At 43.0% G+C, this 21,928-nt stretch overlaps 1 protein-coding gene across 2 annotated transcripts in view; it reads left to right on the top strand.

Annotated features, from left to right (window-relative positions):
- The window catches only part of foxp4 (forkhead box P4), a 213,843-nt gene that overhangs the window by 58,860 nt on the left and 133,055 nt on the right, over positions 1–21,928 (top strand). For both annotated transcript variants that reach the window (XM_034585257.1, XM_034585258.1), the window contains exon 2: positions 17,201–17,304. In XM_034585257.1, the coding sequence (XP_034441148.1) occupies positions 17,290–17,304 (15 nt within the window). In that variant the 5' untranslated portion in view covers positions 17,201–17,289. The remainder of the gene's footprint in view (positions 1–17,200; positions 17,305–21,928) is intronic.

Raw genomic sequence — 21,928 nt, forward strand, 5'->3', positions numbered from 1 at the left:
ATGGGTACTACCATGAGTGAAAGAGAGAGAGAGAGAGAGAGAATAAGACAGTGAGGTGTTCAGGGCAGCCAACACAAGTTCCCAAAGTGAGGGAGGGCAGCGGGGTGCAGCCGGGCATTGAGCTGGAGAGAAAGAGAGGTTGCAGAAGAGAGGAGAAGAGGAGGAGAGGAAGAGAGGCGGCCGTGTTTGAAGAGAGCTGTTGAGATAAATCAGTATGTTTATGTTCTGGAGGAACAAAGTGTTCTGTTGGCAGAAGAGCACTCGATTGTCCATTTCCCCTTGGACTGTTTTCACCGGACCCTTTTGTGTGCATCTGTGTGATTTGGGACAACGTCAAGGCCGGCTCTTGTGTCATTAAAATCTAAGCATCTCAATATTTAGGGGATCTTCCCTCTGCGAACAGTAATGTGAGTACATTAACATTAAGAGTGAGTCAGGGGGAAATAAAGGCAGATATTAACATAAAGATTGCTATGGCCTCGGTCTCTGCTGAATGAATCCGCCATAAATGACAAGGTCACTGACCAATTATATGTGAGATGGAGCTCTGCTCTGACTATGTTGTAATTGTGACAGTGCAAGTGTAAGTATGTGTATGCCTTAAATACAGCAAGTATTAAGTATAAAAAGTTAATGCTTGTGTGCTGTATGTTGATAGGACATTGAATGTTTACTTAATATTTTAGGTTTTTATGGATGTTTTGGATGAAACTAAAGAGGTCCTGTAAATGTGAAACCACTTTACACTCTTTTCATGGTAATCTAATCTGGTTAATATAGACGTTTTTTATTTTAGCCCTGGTTTAAACACTGATTCAACTTACTGCACTGAATCTCAATACTTGCTTTAGTACAGACCTAAAATTGTCCTTTGTACTGATTTGAAAAAGTAAGTCCTGAAAACTGACATACATGCTCAGTTATATATTGTTTCTTCGCTTAATACGCTGTGTGTTGTTGTAGCCGGGAGGAAGTTAATGTTTTGTGTGTGTGTGTGTGTGTGTGTGTGTGTGTGTGTGTGTGTGTGTGTGTGTGTGTGTGTGTGTGTGTGTGTGTGTGTGTGTGTGTGTGTGTGTGTGTGTGTGTGTGTCTGCGTGTTTGTGTGCAAAATACCTAAAATGTGCATGACAGATTTTCATCAAACTTGTTGTGGAATATTACTTGGGAAGGTCTCTCCCAATGATTAACATTTGGAGCAGATTGGTCAGGGATGCAGACACATGAAGGTGTGTTGTAACAGAGCAGGGTTTGCTTTAAACGGAGGTCTGCCTGCCCGCTGAGAACAGTATTCTTGTTGCGTGAACAAAAGTGGTATTAACTGAGTTTATGCTAAATTCTGCCTTCCTGCTGAGGACAGTAAAACTGCTCACAGACGTAGGCAGGATTTCTCATGGGGCTGCTGCTGGTCAGTCTTACTGTGATACTTGGGCCTGTAAGTGTATGAAGGTCTGTGCGTTGGAGAGGGAGAGCAGGTCAAAGAGTGCTGCACTAAGATCTACAGTAGCAATGGTGCAAAACACTAAAGCAGATTTCTCCGGGTAAAATCCTGAGAATTGGCTACAGAGTTCACCCAGAGTTTGCCTTTCACGCATGCACAACACACAGACTTGTTCACAACAGCAACAAATCCTTCGCATTATTCAGGTGAGAGGTGGAGCAGCCGGATGCAGCAGACAGAGGCAGGAAGTGACGTATTAACTCCACTGCATAAATCACATGATTTTGTTTACAGCACCCCGACACCGTCGTCAGCTCTTATCACCACAAACTCTCTTGACATCTTCGTCTGTGTATTGTGTGTGTGCCACCGCTTTTTCACTGGGAGATGTTTGTTTTCTTTTTCATTTTTTAATTTTTGCGTCTGTCGCTGTTAGAAGCGTCATCAACCCCACTAGCTTGTTGTGAACACATCGACTTATGCTGGATTTCTATGAACTTTATACCATGGGAGATCAGGCAGATAAAGTCCGTAGAAACTGCGGAGCGTCACACTGGGACATTTGAATTCACACATGCACCTCCTCCAGTGAAAATACGGAGGATCCACGAAGTCCAGTGCATGTCTGAAAGCAGCTTATGTTAGATATCTTTTATGATATGTAAAAAAATGATCATTATGAATCTATGTAGGACAAACACAGTACACAGTGTATATATATTACATACAATGCTTGCACAGGTTATGCATCACGCCATCTATGTTCTTAATTCTTGATTAGATCATTTCAGCTAAATTTTGCTAGTTTTAGACTTGACTCTATCTATTGACGGCCTCATGTATAAACCTTCATGTATATGCAATAAGTTATTGTCTTGTTTTTTTGTCCTCAACTGCCTGTTTGAGTTCACAGTCAGCTCAGTGTCAACGAGGCATTTGTTACACCCACAGTGCTGGAATAAACACCATGACTCATGACGTTAACGTCCACTGACAGGTAAACAGTGGCAACAATATCAGAACACAGACACTGAATACAGCACAAACACAGACAGACCCAGGTTTTAAAGTAGGACCAGCAGAACAGGGACAAGAAGGAGAGAATAAAAAAGAGAGAAGGACAGACAGAAGCTTTAGCTGATAGCAGAACTTGAGCGTATCTCCTCCCGACTCTAACATGTGTGACACCGCCAAGTGGAACGGTGCTCCAGTAATGCATGATATCAAGCAAAGAGAGGAGAAGGAAACGGTCGGTACGTATCTCTTGTCATCCCTTGCACTTTCTTCCATCCATTGTCCTTACATATGGTTCGTCTATCAGTGTCCAAACTGCCCAGAGCAGAGAGAAAAGGGACGAGTGGGGTGGGGCGGAGAGGGGCGGGAACGCTCCTGCGTACAAGAGAGCGGAGAGGATGATAGCCATTCCGCTCTTATTATCTAGAATGTATCAAGTTAATCACAGCTCCATTCTGCCCCAGTCCTCCCCTGGGCTCAGTGGGAGACACTGAAGGAAAATTGGAAAAGTATCACTGGGCTGGAGGTAGAGACGAGTGAAGATGGACAGAGCAGGGGGCGTACAAAGAGCAGCTACAATAAAGAGAAAGACACAGAGGACAGAGAGAGAGAGAGAGGAAAGAGATAAACCTGTTAATTTTTCATTGCCAGCTGGTCGTAATCACAATGTTCTGTGCCCTTAGAGCCATTAAGAGTTGGCCAATTTGAGTGTGAACATTTGTATGTGTGTGTGCGAAGGAAGCGAGATGGATTGAGCTTCATTACCAAGACTTAAGGGACCCCCCCCCCCCCCTCTCAAGACCCCAACTTCTCTCACTCCCCTGTGTCTGGGCCTGACTACCCAGAGTTATAATAGTCACTATCATAAAGACACATTATCCTCTGATAGGAGACCGCACCGTCTTAAGGCTATAACAACCCTCCAACTTAATTTATTTGCCAAATAGAAGTAACGAACTAACAGGAAAGTGTCAGAGCAATCAAAAAGAAGTTTTTTAAAGTCGACGATTCGAGAATTACTTGACCACTGGCGCAGAGGCCTGAAGATATTGTCCTACAAAGACGACAGGATGATACCATTAACTCTTCCCCTCTTGTGCTTAATGGAAGCTATGGATATGAATAAGCCTAAACCACACAGGGCAGTGTGTGTGTGTGTGTGTGTGTGTGTGTGTGTGTGTGTGTGTGTGTGTGTGTGTGTGTGTGTGTGTGTGTGTGTGTGTGTGTGTGTGTGTGTGTGTGTGATGAAAGATATTTGCTGTGGTAGGGTCAATGACAAAATACCTGGCACTGTATAAACAGCATTGTTCTTGAATATGAGCTCAGACACACACACACACACACTAGGCAGGTTAATAATGACCATAATCACCCATCTTCAAAACACACACACACACACATACACACACACACACACACACACACACACACACACACACACACACACACACACACACACACACACAGAGTTTGGCAGCACATGGCCATGTAAGGGGAAAACCACTGCGTGTGTTTACACTAAAACACTGCTTGTCTGAGTGGCTTTAGAGCCCAGGCGGAGCGGGCAGCCTTTTTAACAAGCCTAAAAAAAAACAGGCAAACACACACACACACACTTAGACACACACTTCTTCTATTTCCTCTATGAAGAGTTCTCCAAGTTCTCTTTTTTTCTGACCGGTTGAAAATTAACAGCAGGTAATCAGATCAATATGTATGGGACACCAGTATAAACCGTCACCTGTATGTTACACTCAAACTGCGTGTCCCAGAATAGACCATGTGACGTAGCATGTGGAATGTTTATGTCAGTGACACTAAGCTGTGACTGCTGTTGACTGCCCTCATCCTCAGCATTTCTCTTTCACAGCGCATGTCTTCATTGCAACAAGCACTTGCCTCTGTTTCTTCCGCTGGGGGGAGTGCATGTGTATATATTTGCATGCTTGTATGTGTGTGTGTGTGTGTGTGTGAGCGAGCGAGTGTGTATCTGCAGGTCAGAAAGGCAGCATTTGTTCTGTGAAGGTCTATAAACAAGTGCGATCCCTTTTAAGGGATTGTTTAGATTGACGGAACGGGAAAATAAACGTTCTCAAGGAGGCCGGTGCTCTCTGCTGACAGAGAGATCTCTGCTACCAGCACGTGTGTGTGTGTGTGTGTGTGTGTGTGTGTGTGTGTGTGTGTGTGTGTGTGTGTGTGTGTGTGTGTGTGTGTGTGTGTGTGTGTGTGTGTGTGTGTGTGTGAGAGTAGAGGTGTGCATTTGTGTGAGTTGAGCCTAAAATGACAGGTTCTTTTTCTGGGTGCTGTTTTAGTGATCAGAGGGCGCTTGCATGTGAACCCTCCATGACCTCTCTTCTTCGTCTTCTCTGCCCACCTCCCTCCTAATCTAGCCTCTAACTCAGCGCACTCAAACTCTCAGCAGCTCACACTTGTCTTCTTTTTTCTCTCCTAAAAGCATGCTTGTTGTTTCTACTCCCCCCCCACCAGTGCATAACTCCCCTCTCCTCACCAGCAGAAACTTTTCTCCCCGTCTCCTCTCTTTTTTTCGTAACACTCCTCCTTGCGCTGAGGGGTTGTTGTGTCTGGGTTGCGAGCAACATGTGGAATATATCAAAACCCGCTCTCTGCCTCTCAGTCTTGCTCGCCCTCTCACTTATTCACACATACACACACACACACGCACACACACAGATCTGGTAGCGGAGCACTGGTCTCCTTGAGAACGTCCAGTGCGAGGAAGTGGGGTGTCCGTCCAGCCGTGATTTAGGTCAGAGGGAAGCAGGGATGGGAGGCTTCTCTGCTCTCTGTTTATTTGAAGCAGGGGCCATTACTGCTGTCTCTGGACTGTATTTATACACAGACACAGAACAGACGCACGCTGATACAACCAGACTGTGCGTATGTCTCTGTCCGTGTGCGTAATTTTGTGCAGAGAGCAAGAAAGAAGGAGGGAGCATGCATATTATGTGACTCAGGAGGAAGATGTGTGTACAATGCACAGTAAAAATAAACTGCAGTGATTTGTGGTCTGGGCCTAATAGAGGAAGGGCCAGCGCTTTTAGTGGGAAGTGTACGGCGGTGGGCCTCAGTGCGGCAACATTAGGAGTCTGCAGGGACTGCTGGCTTCAGTCCAGTCCACTCCCAATATACTTGATTCACCTAATGAAAGACATCTAATCACCGAACTGGGGTAAAATAAGCAAGCAAGTCCATCTGCTCTGTGGCGTATGAGTTAAGAGTCTTCAGCAGAGTAAATGAACATGTGTGTGTGTGCATGTGTGTGTGCACCAGGAGCGTGTGCCAGCAATCTGGTTGTGTAGAATCTGTGTGGTGTAAACTAGTCCCATGGCATCTATTGCCTGTCTGCCATTACTGCAGGGTTGCCACAGCTTGTAAAAGCCTTGTTAACACAAAGACCTGCTCACATGTTAATTGGCTAATTGACTAATTAATTTTTGCATAAAGGCGTGCACTGGGAGAAAGGCTAGCTAATTGAAAGTGACTATAGGTTTAATTATGTGACGAAAGGGTGAGCAGGACTGAGTGAAGGTGGGAGGCCCAGATGTGTTGCTCTTTTTCCTCTGCATTTGCCTTAAATATTTTCTGCCTCACCTTTAGTATCTCCTGATATTTTTTGCATCTTCACATCTCAGCCGTCTCTTCTGTTTACTCCCCCTTTACCTCACCTCTGTGAGAGAGACATAATGAGGCAGATTTGAGCAAAGGTATTTGCCTACCAAGTACGTATTTGTCATATGCCTTTTTTTTAATTTCAACATAGAATATAAATTGTCATGCTCAGAAATCTTGCACAGTGAGTCCGATGTTTTTCATTATTCTAATCGTTCCGGAAATTCACTGTAGGAAATAAACTCACTATTTGAAAAAAAGAAAACAATCCCGAGAAGCTGTCAGGAACAAGGAGGATTTCATCTTCTGATCAAGGAGCTGCAAAATTCTCCCAATTGCTTCTTAGTCTTTTTCAGGATGTCAGTGGTCACAGTTTGATATGCTGCCAGCACTAAGACCACATATTTAAGAGACAACCACATATTTCTCTGAAATAATTGATTCTAAACAGCTCAAACAACTCTCTGGAACACCCTTTACAGATGGGAAAAGCACAGCAAACCAATCCTGTTCCAAAAAATTTAATGAGGGACGAAAGTTTTGCAGTCTTGTGACTGACACAACGTGAGGTCGTATTTATTTTTAAACGTGAGACATTGTCGGACAAAAAATGGTGTGCATAGACAATAACGACATAAAGTAAAAGATAAAAGCATCAAACAAAGGTGCTTCTTATTTTCATAAACCTCTCTTGTTCATTTGTCAGTCTCTTACTTTTTTACCGCGCGCTGGAGAGAAATAATTTAGCTATGAATTCCAAGCCACTGTAGAGACCATGTCATGCTGCCAGCCATCTCCGGACGTCTGTAGCAGAGAGGCGTCAGTGTGATCATGCATTCACATCAACAGTAATCTAAGTCCAATTATTGAACAGTATGTAAAACAGACACACACAACGGGACGGAGACCGAGGAATGCACGAGCGAACGAATGTCTGTTAATTCAATTCCTGCTCGGCGCTCACTAAAACACCACCACAAATTAAATCGGCCAGGGGAGCAGGCGGCTAACAAAGGAAATTAACAATGATGCTGCCTCTGTATTAGGGCATATGGATTCGCTGCATGTTTGCCTCGTGTGTGTAGCTGCAGCCTCACGCCTCCGTACGCAGAGAGAGGGGGGAAAAAGGCCACTTTTAATCAAGAAATCCATTCCACTTTTCTAACCCCTCTTCGCTTCTTCCTCCCCTCCCTCCATGGCAGGCTTGCGTGGAAACAGAAGTGCTAAATTACCCTGGAGCAGTCAGACAAAAACATCTTGTTGGGTTCTAAATTGCTTTGCATGCATGTTAATTGGACAGAAATCCCTGCAGTGTATTTGGGTTTGCGCGAGCGTTTGCGTGCGACTTTGTGAGCATGTGCGTCTGTACTGTATCTGTGTATGTACAGTATGTGCACGCATGTATGCGCAATGTGTTTGTGTGTGTTGGGCAGCACTGGTAGAGATTTGGAGGTTATCTGTTTTTGTTGGTTAATTGTGAAGCTGATAGTATCGAGGGTCTGGGCCGATTCAAGTGGGCTTTCAGCCAAATTACCTCAGTAATCGTCTATGTTCAAGTCCCTCGATGCTCTCACCAAGACAGAGCCTGGGAAGCCCTGAAGTTCAGTGGAGAGGGGCAGATCTGACCCCAGCTTTAGACAGCTTATGCCGTAATTGAAATGATATATTTTTTTCACACCATTATTGGATCGCTGACAAGATTTCACCCAAAATTCCATTTGTGGTCAATTTATCCTGTTTGTTTTTAATTAATGTGGGTAGCTAATGAACTCAGAGGGGATCTTAGTCAAATGATCAGAATTTCCTCCATGTTTCCCTTGTTATCTTTGAAGCAGTAGGCTTTGGAATTAGAGCATGAAATTGTTTGAAAGTGGGAGAGGAATTCAGTCGTACGGAGCGCACAAACACAAGCAAAGGGAACATTGGATTTGTAAATCTACTTTTCATTCAATCTGACTAGAACTTTCATTGACTCTGATTAAAGACTATTTTAACTATAACTAGTTTACCGAGGCGCAGACATGAAGGACTAATGAAACACAGTCTGTTATCACAATTTGTTTCATATGTTGATTTAATTAATTACAAGCAGTGAACATTTTATGGGCTAAGTCTCGGTTTCTCTCTCTCTTTCTTCTCCGAGAAATCATCCCAGAGCTGTCTTGTCAAACTAGAAAGTATTCCACTCGCTGAATTGGTGTCGAAAATAAATTAATAGAAAGTGGTCGATGTCTTGGAGCTGTGTATTTTTTTTTAATATGAAATTCTAAGAATACGGCAGACAAAGGCTTTAAATGATTCTCATCTTGGCCATTATTATTCATGAAAGAATGCACAGTGTGTACATGTCAGATCTGATGAAAAAGAGGATCAGGCCTAACCTTGACACATGAACTGTCTCTCTCCTCATGACCCTGCAGACTACAGTATTTAGTTTTTTCTTTTCATCCTCCCTCACTGTTTTTTCCAAGGCCCACACTGTAGTTATGCATAATGTCTGAATATATTGTAGCGTAGGCTTCACTTCAAACATTTATTTCTCAATTTTACGTTTTCATTACTAACTTACAGGGACGGAAATATGTTTGTGTGAGTTACGAGATAGAAAAAGTGCTGCAAAGCCAATTGTGACTATAAGATGGGCGATAAGTGGTATCAATGCCCATGTCACAACCTCCACTTAAACCAGCTCCAGCCAGGAATGAGAGAGGGAGAGTGTCCAATGTGGAATCAAAATGTGCACATTAGGGATGTCATGATACCAAAAGTTTAGTAGTCGATACCGATACCATGAAATTCCCACGATTCTCTATACCCAATTCAATACCACGGCAAAAAAACCCCATAAATCCCATTTACTTCAACCCACACTCCTTTATGAAAACATTTGAACATACAAAAAACAACAGTGGCTATGTAGCCTTCAAGTAAGGAATACAAAGAAAAGACATTATAATACAGAACAGTGGCAGTTATCAGTTATCAGGTATAGCTCAATGACTCAACAGCAGAGGCTGCACACACTGTGTGCTAACACACACACGCACGTACACACACACCTATATACTACAGTGCAAGCAGGTTGACAATTGATTCTGCTTCTCTGCTCCTCTCCAATCACCCACACTCAGAACCGATCTCCTCAATAACCTGCTGAACTCACGTCCATGTTCCCGGATAAACGTTGCTTCTTCTGCAACAACGAAGTTAAAACACCACGTTGCGTCACAACCAGCGGGAAGAACATCTCTCCCTGTCTCATAAACTCCAGAGCAAACCAAACAAACACAAAGCAAACCCTGTGCACTCGAAAGGTCAAAAGAACCTCTGACCAGCCAGGGTGTCCACCGATAACGTGCAAAGTGAGAGCAGGTCAGCGGGGGAGCGAGGAAGGAACCATCCTGCAGCAGCGGATCGGTATTGTTTGGTACCTCCAGTACTGTAAAAAAGAAAAAGAGTACAGAGGTATCGGTTCTCGTGACATCCTTAGTACACATCAAGATTTGGCCTATTGAACCAGCAGCAGGCTCAGTGAGAACTGAAAGACTTAGCAGAATCTTTTCAGGCGAAGAATAAGTTGTCGTCATCGTCTTCATAGTGTGCAGGACTGCAGGCCATGAATCCCCAGACAGTGACCTCATATCTCTCTCTCTCTCACACACACACACACACACACACACACACACACACACACACACACACACACAGTATTTTACTCTTGTGCTAAAATTCTGAACACGTAAACAAAATGCGCAAAAGACACACACGTACGCATACACAAATACACACTCACCGACGCACATGCACACACAAAAATAAACACTTAACCCTGGAAAGACTCAATAATATAATAATGGCAGATCAAATTATGACTTTTTGACTCTTTTCTGTTTATTTCAACATCTCCATCTGTAAGCTGCTCAGTCTTTGTGTGACTGAGTCATGTCTAAACACACACCTCAGCTCTGATGACGATAATGACTGCGGTGGCAGTTTCTGCCATTTCACTTTTCTGTTGAAGGTTGAAGGCAAATTCTGCTGAACACACAAACAAAATGCGCAAAAGACACAGACACACGTGCATGCACGTGCGCGCGCACCACACACAGACACGCACCCACGCATGTACACACAAACTGCGGTGACAAGCTGTGAACATAAACACTTAACCCTGGAAAGATTCAATGATGGTGGATAAAAGAGTGATTTGTGTTCTGCTAAGGGGAAAATGAGTAATCCTATCATTCAGCGTGACATGCAACACAACACGCCGCATCAGTCACAGACACACACACACGACACTAAACACTGCCTATCAGGATGATAAAAGCATGCCTCACCCACACAATAAAGCGTTTGATTTTTCTATTTTCCATGTCATTCATTTTCTCTTTATGCTGTTGTAAACCTCCTCCATTCTCTCTCTCTCTTTCTCTCTCTCTGCCTCTTTCCCCGCTGGCGTTGCTCCTCACACAACAGCACATATTTGTGTATTCATGTAAATATCTCAACTAATCTGTATAAATATATTTATGAGATTTAATACCTTTGTACTGTAATACTATGCACGCTGAGCATCAGGTTTTACACCCTTGTGAAGACAAGTGTACACACATGCCCTAATGCAGGCGCACACATCTACACACAGCTCATATTGGGTGCATACCAATCCCTTGGTCTTTCTTTCTTCCTGCCGGGGCATTAATTCCTGCCCATATTTCCATCTGATTATGGTCCGGTTATACCCGCAACTAATTGAACATTAAATATAAAGAAAGTTAATGAAAATGTCCTTTATCCCCTCCAAACTAGGCCTGAGAACGCATCTATTAACGCAAATTAATCTGGCCCTGGTGCGTGTTGCAGAGAAGAAGATATATGCACAGTTTGCTGCTCTCCTCTCTGACCCGAATTACAGTCCCTCTCCCCGAGCAGGACAGTTAAATAACAAAAGAAGCGTTGTTCTCCTCCCTCTGAGCATTCTCGTAAGCCATTCCCAGGGATTCATATATGGCTGAGAACAATGTGACGTTGATATCTTGGCTCTCAAACGGGAGGTTTCTGGTCCTGGGGTTCTCCTCTTACTCCTGTTGGCCCATACACGGACCTCTTGCTCCCTCCTGTCCTTGGTTTGAACAGAAAACACTGCGCAGTGTGGATCAGAACATTTCTGTTATTTTACAAGAGAAAGTTTATCACATGGTTGTTTTAAGATGTTGGACAGGGGTTTCAGCACACATTCTGAAACCCACACTACAAACAATTATATGTCTTTTATACCAAAATTTGTGGGTATATGCAGTTTTTTATATGTGGGTATATCGCTAAAAATGACAATTGACTCCTCTAACATTGCCAGTGGAGGAGCTTGCCTCACGTTGTTTTCCCTCGGTGAGTCACGTTTGACGTCATGAACGCACGATAAAGTGAGACGCTCTCCCGCCTCATTTTCTTGCCAGTGTTTTATTTTGCCAGATGTAAAAAATGGCTGTTGCACATTGTTCCCATGATTTAAAAAACAATAAGCACACAGATATTCATGCCTATTTACGCAGTCTCTAGACTTCTAAAATGCAGAAGAAGAAATAAAGAAGAAATAAACATGTTCACCCAGGGGTAACGTTTCCATCACTGAGATAAAGCAGATAAAAACCTACGTCTACTGTTAGTGGGGTTTTTTGGCCAGTGGAAAATGGGCTTTGCAAGTCCATAAACATATCTTAACTTTAAGTGTCATTCAGATTTCACAGGATGAGTTCTGGCAAAAAAAGAAGAATCTGTCACTCTATAAACACATCTGACGGGAAATAAAAACATGTTCAGTCAAGTTTGAATAACAACTTATTGCCAGCAAAAAGTTTCAATCTGCTGCAAATCGTCTTATTTTCTAATGGACTTGTTAGTTTTACTCCATCTGTGCTTTTCCCTTTCACCAGAGCTTCCTGTGCAAGTGCCAGAGCCGCAGACACCCACTGAGAGTGCGTCCAGCAGACAGGCTGACGCACGAGGAGAAAGGAGGAAACAATGAATGGATGGATGCTTTCATTTTGATGAAAGGAATAAACGCTAAGGCATTTATTTTGTCCATTATCCCACTAAAAAGCCCTCTCCATTCCCTGCCCCCCTTCCTCCTCACGCACTCCCCCAGGCCCCTCATATTAGCATCTCCTCTGGACAGCGAGGGGTTAACTAACCCGTTTAAGGGGAACCACACAAAACAATACGCGAACCCCAAAAAGACAATGGCAGCGCCTTTCTCCTCCGTATTTGTAATTTAACATCAAAAGGCTCCTCTCCCAGCGACCTCTGAGAGCCAGCGCCTCTTTAATGAAGCGCCCCACCCCCCTTAATCACATTCAAATTGGTTAGTGTTCAGAAAATAGAAATATGTATTAGATAGCAATAAATTTTCATCATTGGCTAAGCCTTCTTCTTAATTGTCCTGTCCCAAGGCTTGGGAATTTCATTGTTCGTTAGGTGCTTAAGTCCCCCATCTCATTCAGTCTCTCTGACATTACTGCTGAGGGCTCTAATGCCCAACTAATTTGAATGGGGATTTACATGATAGAGCAGGGAGCATTAAAATGTGGAGGGAAGGGAGAAAAAAAGGAAAAAAGGAAAAAGGGGGAAACGGCTTCTTTCACTTCAAAAGTCACTTTGTTCAAAGTCAAATGACAGTGTTTAAAGATGCTCTATCTTTCTCTCCTCAGGATTTTGGACAGCAGTGCCACGTTTAATGGTTCGTTATCTTAGCCCCTCTCTGTCCGCTCTCTTCTTACCTCTTTTTCTCTTTCTGCCGCTAACCATACGCTTTTGTTTAGTGGCACCATACTGTTTCAGAATATACACTGTTTTTGACTGACTTTGAATTGCAAAACACTTCTGTCATTCTCGATTATTTTTTTTCTCTCCTTATATTTCAGTTTCTCTGCATGTCACTCAATTATGTGCCATCAGGGGTTTAGAAGGCTTATTGAATAGGCATTAATGTCCATACTGTGTGTGTGTGTGTGTGTGTGTGTGTGTGTGTGTGTGTGTGTGTGTGTGTGTTCTGTGTGGTTGTTATATTAGGTTAGGCCTATTGCTATTATTTTCACTCCATTCTGCCATGTAACCCATTCCGCCTGGTGTTTCTGGCTGGCGGCTGAGCAAAAAAATAGAGCCTGGAATTGTTTTCTGTTTGTTCTGGAGGTATTTTGGATCAGAGGTAGATTGTGTCTATGCGTGTGTGTGTGTGTGTGTGTGTGTGTGTGTGTGTGTGTGTGTGTGTGTGTGTGTGTGTGTGTGTGTGTGTGTGCGCATCTGTTTGCGTTTCTCAAAAGTATGTCTATTTTGGATCAGTATGAAATAGAAGCAGCAGCAGTGATAAAGAGAATCAGATGTTTTCTGATGTGCACTGTTGGACTCAGTGTGTGTGTCTGGCAGAGAAGACATAAAGGTCCATAAGGCAGACACAAGGCTAACAGTTTGCACGGGGAATTAGAGTTTTGGCAGTGCAACGGCTGGTGCATGTGTGCGAGTGTTTTTGTGTGTGTGGCCATACACACACTGTATCCTTTCATGCTGCAAATGTGCATTTTAGCATGTGCATGTGGTATTTTTTGTTGGCTGTATTTTAATACAATACAATTTAAAGTTTCACACCGCTACCCACCTGTTGTCAGAATGCCAAAGTATCCAAGAGCTGCCACTTCCTGATGCAGGGCCCCCTGCAGCATCCTGCATAATCATAAATGTTAGGTGAGGAAGAAGCTGAATTATGAGATAGATTTATAGCCTACTGTTTACCCCGGCTTTAATTACTGTTTGCATCTTTTTAGCTGATAAACATTGACACCTTCCACCTTCAATTCCACATAATTAGTGTGTTTGGTTTGACCCGTGTGTTACCGGAGATGAGAGGAGGTTGCCGAGGGTCAGCGCTAATGAGAGAGAGGGGTCGACCTTAGACGTAGAGTCACCCAGGGGCAAAAAGGAGCATCATCATACAAAATGCATAATACCACACAAAAATCTTACAGATGAGGTCCAAGAAATGGAGAGGAAGAACTTCAACTCCATTCTGCTCTAACAATGACAAGCTGCTTTCAGACATGCACTGAACTCCACAGTTTGTCCGTATTATTTAAGAGATGACACTCTGTGTGTTGTCATAAAAAATCATGTGATCTACACAGCGGAGGTAATACGTCACCCCCTGCCTCTGCCTGCTGCACCCGGCTGCTCCACCTCTCGCCTGAATAATGCAGAGGATTTGTTGTGAACGCGTCTGTGATCAGAACCTCCCCCTGAGTTCTGCATGTGTGGAAGGCAAACTCTGGGTAAACTCTGTAGCCACTTCTCCAGATTTCATTCATTCATCCCCTCCTGTCTCTCTCTGTCTCTCTCATGCTGACACATAGATGCACACACACAAAAACATTGATGTGGACATATCTGTAAACTCTGGGTAATATAATTAGTTTTTTGCAAACACAAATGACACATGTAATAATTTGGATATACAGCGAGGAAGTGAGATCTGATCAGAAGTGGTCACAGGAGACATTTGATGTCAGGTGTGAACACACTTATTCAGAGCTGTCCACTTGTGGTTTGATCTCTCAGGACAGATGTAGATTCCAGGGGTCTCATTTATAACCGTTGCGTACGCACAAAATGGGGCCTGAAACGTACGTACGCCACTTCTCAAGCAAACGTTGGGATTTATAAAAACAAACTTGACGGGAAAATTTGCGCATTTCCACGCAAACTCTGACCCATGCGTACGAACGTTTTGGAGACAGGAAAGTGGCGATGCAGACGTGAGGTGGTGAACTGAAGCCAGATTACTGATCCACTTCATCATTTACATTAAAACAAACAGGTTTAGTTGTGCTCGCGCGACATATCTGTTCCACACGAACCTTTTAATTGAAAAATATGTAAAACAACTTACATGTCTTAGATGTCTGATCAGCTAATATAGATTCTATTGATCCTCCGATCTGTGATCTTTGTGCTGAACTGAGTCCAGTATCACACAGATCGACCGACGGAACCAAACCATCCCAGTACAAACATGCGCATATAATAATAATTCTGTTAAATTCTATAGATTGAGGACATCACAGCTGCCTCTGAAATTCATAATCCTGCAGTTTTGGATGATTAAAATATGAAAATGAGATACAAAACGTTCCCTCAAATTCTTAGATTGTGTTTTTTTTTGCCTCCACCTTTGACTTGGATCTTTAATTTAATATTCATGAGGTGCTTTGCATTGACCATTTATGGTTGAAAGTGGGCGTGTAGAGGGCGGAGTATTAGGCAGATCCAAGTATGAACGTTTCCAGCTGGACTTTGATTTATAAAGTGAACATTGCGTTCAGGTGTGAGTGGGCATGGTTTTATAAATCTGAATTTGTTTTTGCGTACGCCATTTCTGGCTTTTGTGCGCACGTACACTTTTAGTTTGAATCCCACACACTGTTTTATAAATGAGACCCCTGGTCTTAACATGACCAAAGCCTCAATGTGTAGAAAACCTCCCCCTGAGTTCTGCATGTGTGAAAGGCAAACTCTGGGTAAACTCAGAGAAAATACAACTACAGGTGAAATGAATAGAAATCAATTTGGGGTATTTGGTGTGTAAGTATTTTCAATTAGATTCAATCATTCCACAGTTTTTGAATACATTATCCAACTGACATCTTTCTGCTGTAATGTCGATGCTTATTACCTGTTTGTATGTGTTTTAATCTCCAGCTCATTATGTAACAGTATTGAGCTAAATGTCTGGAGACTGAAGATCAGAGACAGCGAGTGAAGGGTTAACTCTGATAATCACCTGTATTGATCTGTGTGCGTTAGAGGAAAAACTGCTGGTTCCAGAGCAGCCGACCATGAATGGTTATTGATTCTATCATAAAGACTGGCTGTCTCCTGAGTCTATGGCTCTTTAGGTAATCACTGATGCCTGTTTTTTTTTCTCTTTGGCACTCCGTCAACTTTGTGTTGTGCACCTGTCCTCTTCATTTGTACCCTTTTGGAAGTCATAGCACCCTCAACAGACCTGCACCCTCAAGCTTTCTCCCATTTCCTCACTTTTTACTCAATACTGACACTCAGCCCCTTCTCCTCTGGTATCTCATCCTCACACTCAGCACCTCATTCACTCTCGCCTTGGTGAATTCTCACAAGTTTCCATCTGAGCAGAGACCTTCTTCCTAATTTTCTGTCCCGAGTGATCACAAGTGGTCAGCACTAAGTACAGGTCTGAACGTACCCAAATACATCCTGAGACCCGATCACAAAAACCTCATTCAGAGGTGGTCTGGGACACACGTGGCCATATTCTTTTCACTGTGTGAACGTAAATGTATCCTGGGCCACATGTGAGGGACCACCTACTCAGCTGACGTCCTTTGACCCGCTGCAGTTCAAAGGTTTTTTAACACTTCTAGGTGTCCATAAGTAAATGTTTTTGTAGCAATTGCCACAATATCACCGATCACTTATCATCACACATTTCAAACTTTTCTTAAATCTTTCTTAATAGCTGTGGGCATTCATTCATTCAGCCCCTCCTGAATCTCTCACTCTCTCTCATGCTGACACTTAGACTCACACACACAAAACCTTGATTTTGACATATCTGTAAACTCTTGGTAATATAATTAGTTTTTTGCGAACACAAATGACTCATGTAATTATTTGGATATACAGCAGGGAAGTGAGATCTGATCACAAGTGGTCACAGGAGACACTCAGGATGCTTTTTGATGTCAGGTGTGAACACACATATTTAGAGCTGTCCACTTGTGGTTTGCTCAGGACAGATGTTGATACCAGGTCTGAACCTGACCAAAGTCTCAATGTCCATGGAGACAAGCAAACAGACACACAGACCTGAGGATGAGGAAGTGCTCACTAATCAGGCTTATGATGCCAGTGGGCTAATAGAGCCATGTGCCCTGCTTAGGCTGCTGCTGTAAATGATTAGCCTGGCTCAGGCTGAGCCGTATTAGCTGGCCTGCCATCACTGATAGCTCCTGGCTTCCAACTTTATCATAGCGATAAAGCCGCCACTAGAGCCTGCATTAGAAACAATCAACCAATCTGGTTTCTTGTGTCTAGGTGGGAACTTCTCTACACTGAGGCCATGAGAAGTGAAGGGGCACGCTCTCCCACGATGCCCGCTTCCGATAACCAGGATGAGATGAGCGATGAACAGGAGGAAGGTAAGGGGACGTTGACTGTAACTCCGACTGAGACAAAAGTTCATCAACAAGTGGTCACCTTGCATAATTTTTTCACCCATAGTCTGACTGGTTTGTGTCTCCTGGTCCATTAGTTGAAATGTCACCCTGATATGATAGTTTTTAAAGATATACAGACAGATTAATCTTACATTTTTTGCATACTGCCGCACAACTAATGGCCTTTAGCTGATTTTGAGCAGTCACGCAGCAATGTCACACCGCCGACGCCCACTCATCACCCTTGAAAGCACGTGCACAAATACACACCCTGACACACATGCTAGCACACACATCCCAACCTTAGGCTGGCATGCATACGGGAAAGCAAGGTATATTTTTATTGTGTGCTGGTCACAGAGAGGTGGGTGTGATACATTGTGCGTGCCAAAGTAGAAACAAAAATCACACAGGGAACACACACAGGCTTACACAAATAACACACGCACACTCACGCAAGATGCATACACACAAAGACACAGACAAATGAGACCTTAGTGAAATAGCTGGTGGGTTTTCTGCTATGGTCATGACTTCCTTCAGGGCTGTGAAAACACTCTGCATATGGAGTCCATCTCCTCTATGGCTTAGCAGTGAGACGAACACACACACAGCATCAACATGTGCACGGTCAAACAAGGAGGAATATTGTCTTCGTAGCACTTTGGCCCTGCTACTGTAGAGGTTTGGTTTCTGGCTCGGTACGGAGAAAAAGTGCATATGTATTGGTGGAAAGAAAAGGAAACACTGACGGTAACGTGGTAGGGATTCACATCATAAGCAGGACTTGCCATGCCTTGAATTAGTAACCTTGGATAGAAGCATATACATGTTGATATTTGTTTGTAGTGTGGGTGAGAATAGACGTTTGTTAAAGGGACTCGGCAGTGGAAGGTTTTCTGGCGCGGCAGGAAAATCGATAGAAACAGTTGTGTATTTTTTTTTTTCTCAGAGCAGCTGTCTATTGAGTTACCACAGCTCCGCTAACAGGTTATCAACTCAGGGCAGTGTGTGTGTGTGTGTGTGTGTGTGTGTGTGTGTGTGTGTGTGTGTGTGTGTGTGTGTGTGTGTGTGTGTATATTCATTAACATCCTTATCACAAAACAGGCACATAGAAATTCGCCCAGCTGTGTGTGTGTGTGTGTGTGTGTGTGTGTGTGTGTGTGTGTGTGTGTGTTTCTGACCGGGTCGGGGTGTGGAAGTATTGACCAGTTGCCAGGGGATCGGAGCTATTGATTGTGACTCATCCCGTGGTTTATATTTGAACCCTGGGTTTAACCTTCATCGATCGACACACACCTCACAGTCTGTAAGGTGTTCAACTCTGTTTTTCACTAATGGGGCTACATGGTTGTGCAACTCTGTGTGTGTGGGTGTGTGCAACTTTTTCTGGCTTGCCCTCTGTAGCTTTTCTTTGATAAAGAATAGCCTGTAAAACATGTTTTCTTTTATGAAGGTACAGTGAAAGGAAGTTCAGTTTTGGTCTGATTGTTTTCATCAGGTTGTGTATGTTGGTGTGCGACATAAACATGTGCATGCACTGCTTCATTCATTTTACTCTCCACTCAAGGAGATCATGAAAATTCATAGAGGGAAAAAAAAAATCATTACCCATTCCAGACCTAGATTATTCTGTTGAGTACTCTTCAGTGTGTCACTGCCATGACAGCTTTGTAAGGTCTCAGAGGTTACTGGATTCAATGTGAATATTCTCCTTGCACATTTAATAATTGGCTTAATAACATGCTTGTTATTCAGTGACCAATACTCACTGAGCTTACCTTGACACTCTCAAGATGTCACCCTCATACATTGCATACACATCATAAAAGCCCAAACACACACGCACGCTTGCAGACACGCTGATACAATGGAGTTGATTTTTATTATTTTGTTTTCACTCCTGAGAGGAAGGTTAAATTTTGTGGACTCCTTAAAATTTTTGTTAACCCGTCAAAAGATTCCTTTAAAGGCCTTTAATTTGTCTGGAGTCAGTTTTGCATTTTTTCCCATTTCACTGTGCCACGGCCCTCACACCAACACCCAACCTTAGCTGGTTCAAATAAGCAATTATTATGTGTGAATGTGAATGTGTGTGTGTTCACATTTGTCTGGGGCTCAGACTTTTAAATGGAAGTTAAAGAAGAAAACTTTTGTTTGGATGTTTCTCTCCCTCTCCTGTCGTGAGTGTGTGTGTGTGAGTGAGAGCACGCTTTCATATTGTCATCGGTGCATGCCCATCTCCCTCCCTCTCCATTTGAAGGGTTGTAATGAGTCATCAGGGAGCGCTGATGTGAATTATTAATATTCAATCATGATGCTGTTCATGAATTAACTGAAGCCGGAGAAGGAGGGGTGGATAGCAAAGAGCGAAGGAGGTAGAACGACACACACACACACACACACACACACACACACACACACACACACACACGCACACACACACTGCAAGATGGTGAAGATTCAATTTGAAATACATATGTAGGAATAGAAAGAGGTAAAGCTCAGCAGGGTATGGAACAGAAAGACCGTGATCTTTGCAGAGTGTTAGTAACTTGTAAATAATGCAGTAATACATTGCTGCACTTATATAAACATTGTGTTTTCTTATTGTTATGATTAAAGGGGATATATCATGAAGGTATGATAAAAAGGAATGCTAAATGAATCTGTTCAAAGTGTATGTGTGTTAGTGTGGTTGTACATCTCCTCACTCAGGCTTCTCTCTGGAGTCAACAGGTTGGTGCTAAAATCAAACAGACGCTCACATTAAAATGCTCCGGCTGAACTTGGTGTGGAGCTAAACACTGGAGTCAAAGGCTTAGTTCCACTGCAAACCCCAGGATCGTTTGACTGTGTCCAAGTGGCCGTCCGTGGTGAATGCAGAAGTGGCAGAGCCCGCTGACCCTGCCTCAATCTCACTCTCTTCGGGCTGTTAGACCCTCTGTGCAGATTGATAGAATACCAGTGTGTGTTGAGGCCTGTCCGGGGAGTGTGTGAGGCTGCAGTATGTAAGAACGTTAGGGGCATTGGGCAGGTGGATGATTGGGCAGCTGGGATAGCAACAGTGGAATATGGCGTTATTAAATATTTCCTCAAGATCAGAGAAAGCTAAAAGCAGCAGATTTGGAAATGTGACAAATTTGCAAACCCCTTAACCTAAGATGTGATTTGAAATCATCATTACCGAACTGAAGGAGGAAGCAGGTAAGTCGGTCAGCCCATCAGCTGACAGGGTTTATACTTGGCTGCACCATTTTGTTCTAATATGAGATTTGGGTGCCTGCAGGGACGGATGCAGTAAGTTATTTGTGTCGAGCTCACCTGTGATCTACAGTTGATAAATTTAATTGGTTGTTACTTTTTTCCGATAACTGACACCGTAGAGTCAAGCAGGAGTCAGAAAGCACATATATACAATTTGCTGCCAATGCTTATACATCAATGTAATACTATAATTTGATATATGTCCCCAAATATCACTTTGTACCGACATAAGTGAAGTGGTTCAGTGTAACTATAGATACAAGATGTCAGCTTTTATTCTCGTTGGCTAGGGCTAGGCATGGTGTTGATATTATATCATCTGTGTGTTTGTGCTTGTGTGTGTGGTCTAGGTATTACTCATTTTGTGGTGAGCTATATCTATTTAAACTGTCACATTATGGGGAAAGTAAATCCCTGTTATATAAATCATGAGATTTTAAGGTGAAGACATGTTTTAAGGACAGGGTTTATGTAAGTGGTAGTTATGTTTAAGGTTACAGTCAGTATCCTGGAAATCACTGTAATGTTCTCTGATGTCATGTTTGTGTGTATGAGTGTGTATGTGTATGTGTGCATGTACTTGTACTTCTATCTTTTTCAGGACCAGCATTACAATTAGACCTAACAGAGTCCCCACAACCTCGAAGGGTCATTTGAGGGTTAAGACTTTTTTCAGGCCATAGGAAAAGGACATGGTTTAGGCATTCAGTTGTGATGGTTAAGGTTAGGGCCAGTGTTTCTGTCATGTGCCAACTTTTGGACAAATTTCAGACAATTAAAACTGTTCATTTTTGACAACTTGTCCAATTAATGACAAAAACTGTGTCCCTTAATGGGTATAAAGCTGATTTTTGTGTGGTAGTAAAGGTTGCAGTGCTTATAGTTTGGGTTGACTTTAATTTAAGTCATGTAAAGTCCACAATAGTGCTCCATGACTGTGTGTGTGTGTGTGTGTGTGTGTGTGTGTGTGTGTGTGTGTGTGTGTGTGTGTATATTTGCATTTGAGTAATGTCTCTTTGAGCATCTGATAACCTTTAACCTGCAAACTCAATCCAGCACTGCAGTGACAGCAGAACATACAAACACATCAAAACCAAATGTCACTGACAGCTGTTTATATGCACCACAGACCTGATATCAGACACACACACGCACGCACACTCAAACACATGCACACACCTTTCTTTACTTTAAACCTGACCAGTCTTAACAATTGAGGTGCATTGCACTATTGTCACCTTTAATCCTAGTTTATGCTGATATTTGTTTCTGTCTGGACTCATCATTCTTCCTTACTCTGTATATTGACCTGTGTAGCGGCAAAAGAAAACACAGGCTG

Source organism: Hippoglossus hippoglossus, chromosome 5 (genome assembly GCF_009819705.1).
Source record: "Hippoglossus hippoglossus isolate fHipHip1 chromosome 5, fHipHip1.pri, whole genome shotgun sequence".
Taxonomy (NCBI): domain Eukaryota; kingdom Metazoa; phylum Chordata; class Actinopteri; order Pleuronectiformes; family Pleuronectidae; genus Hippoglossus; species Hippoglossus hippoglossus.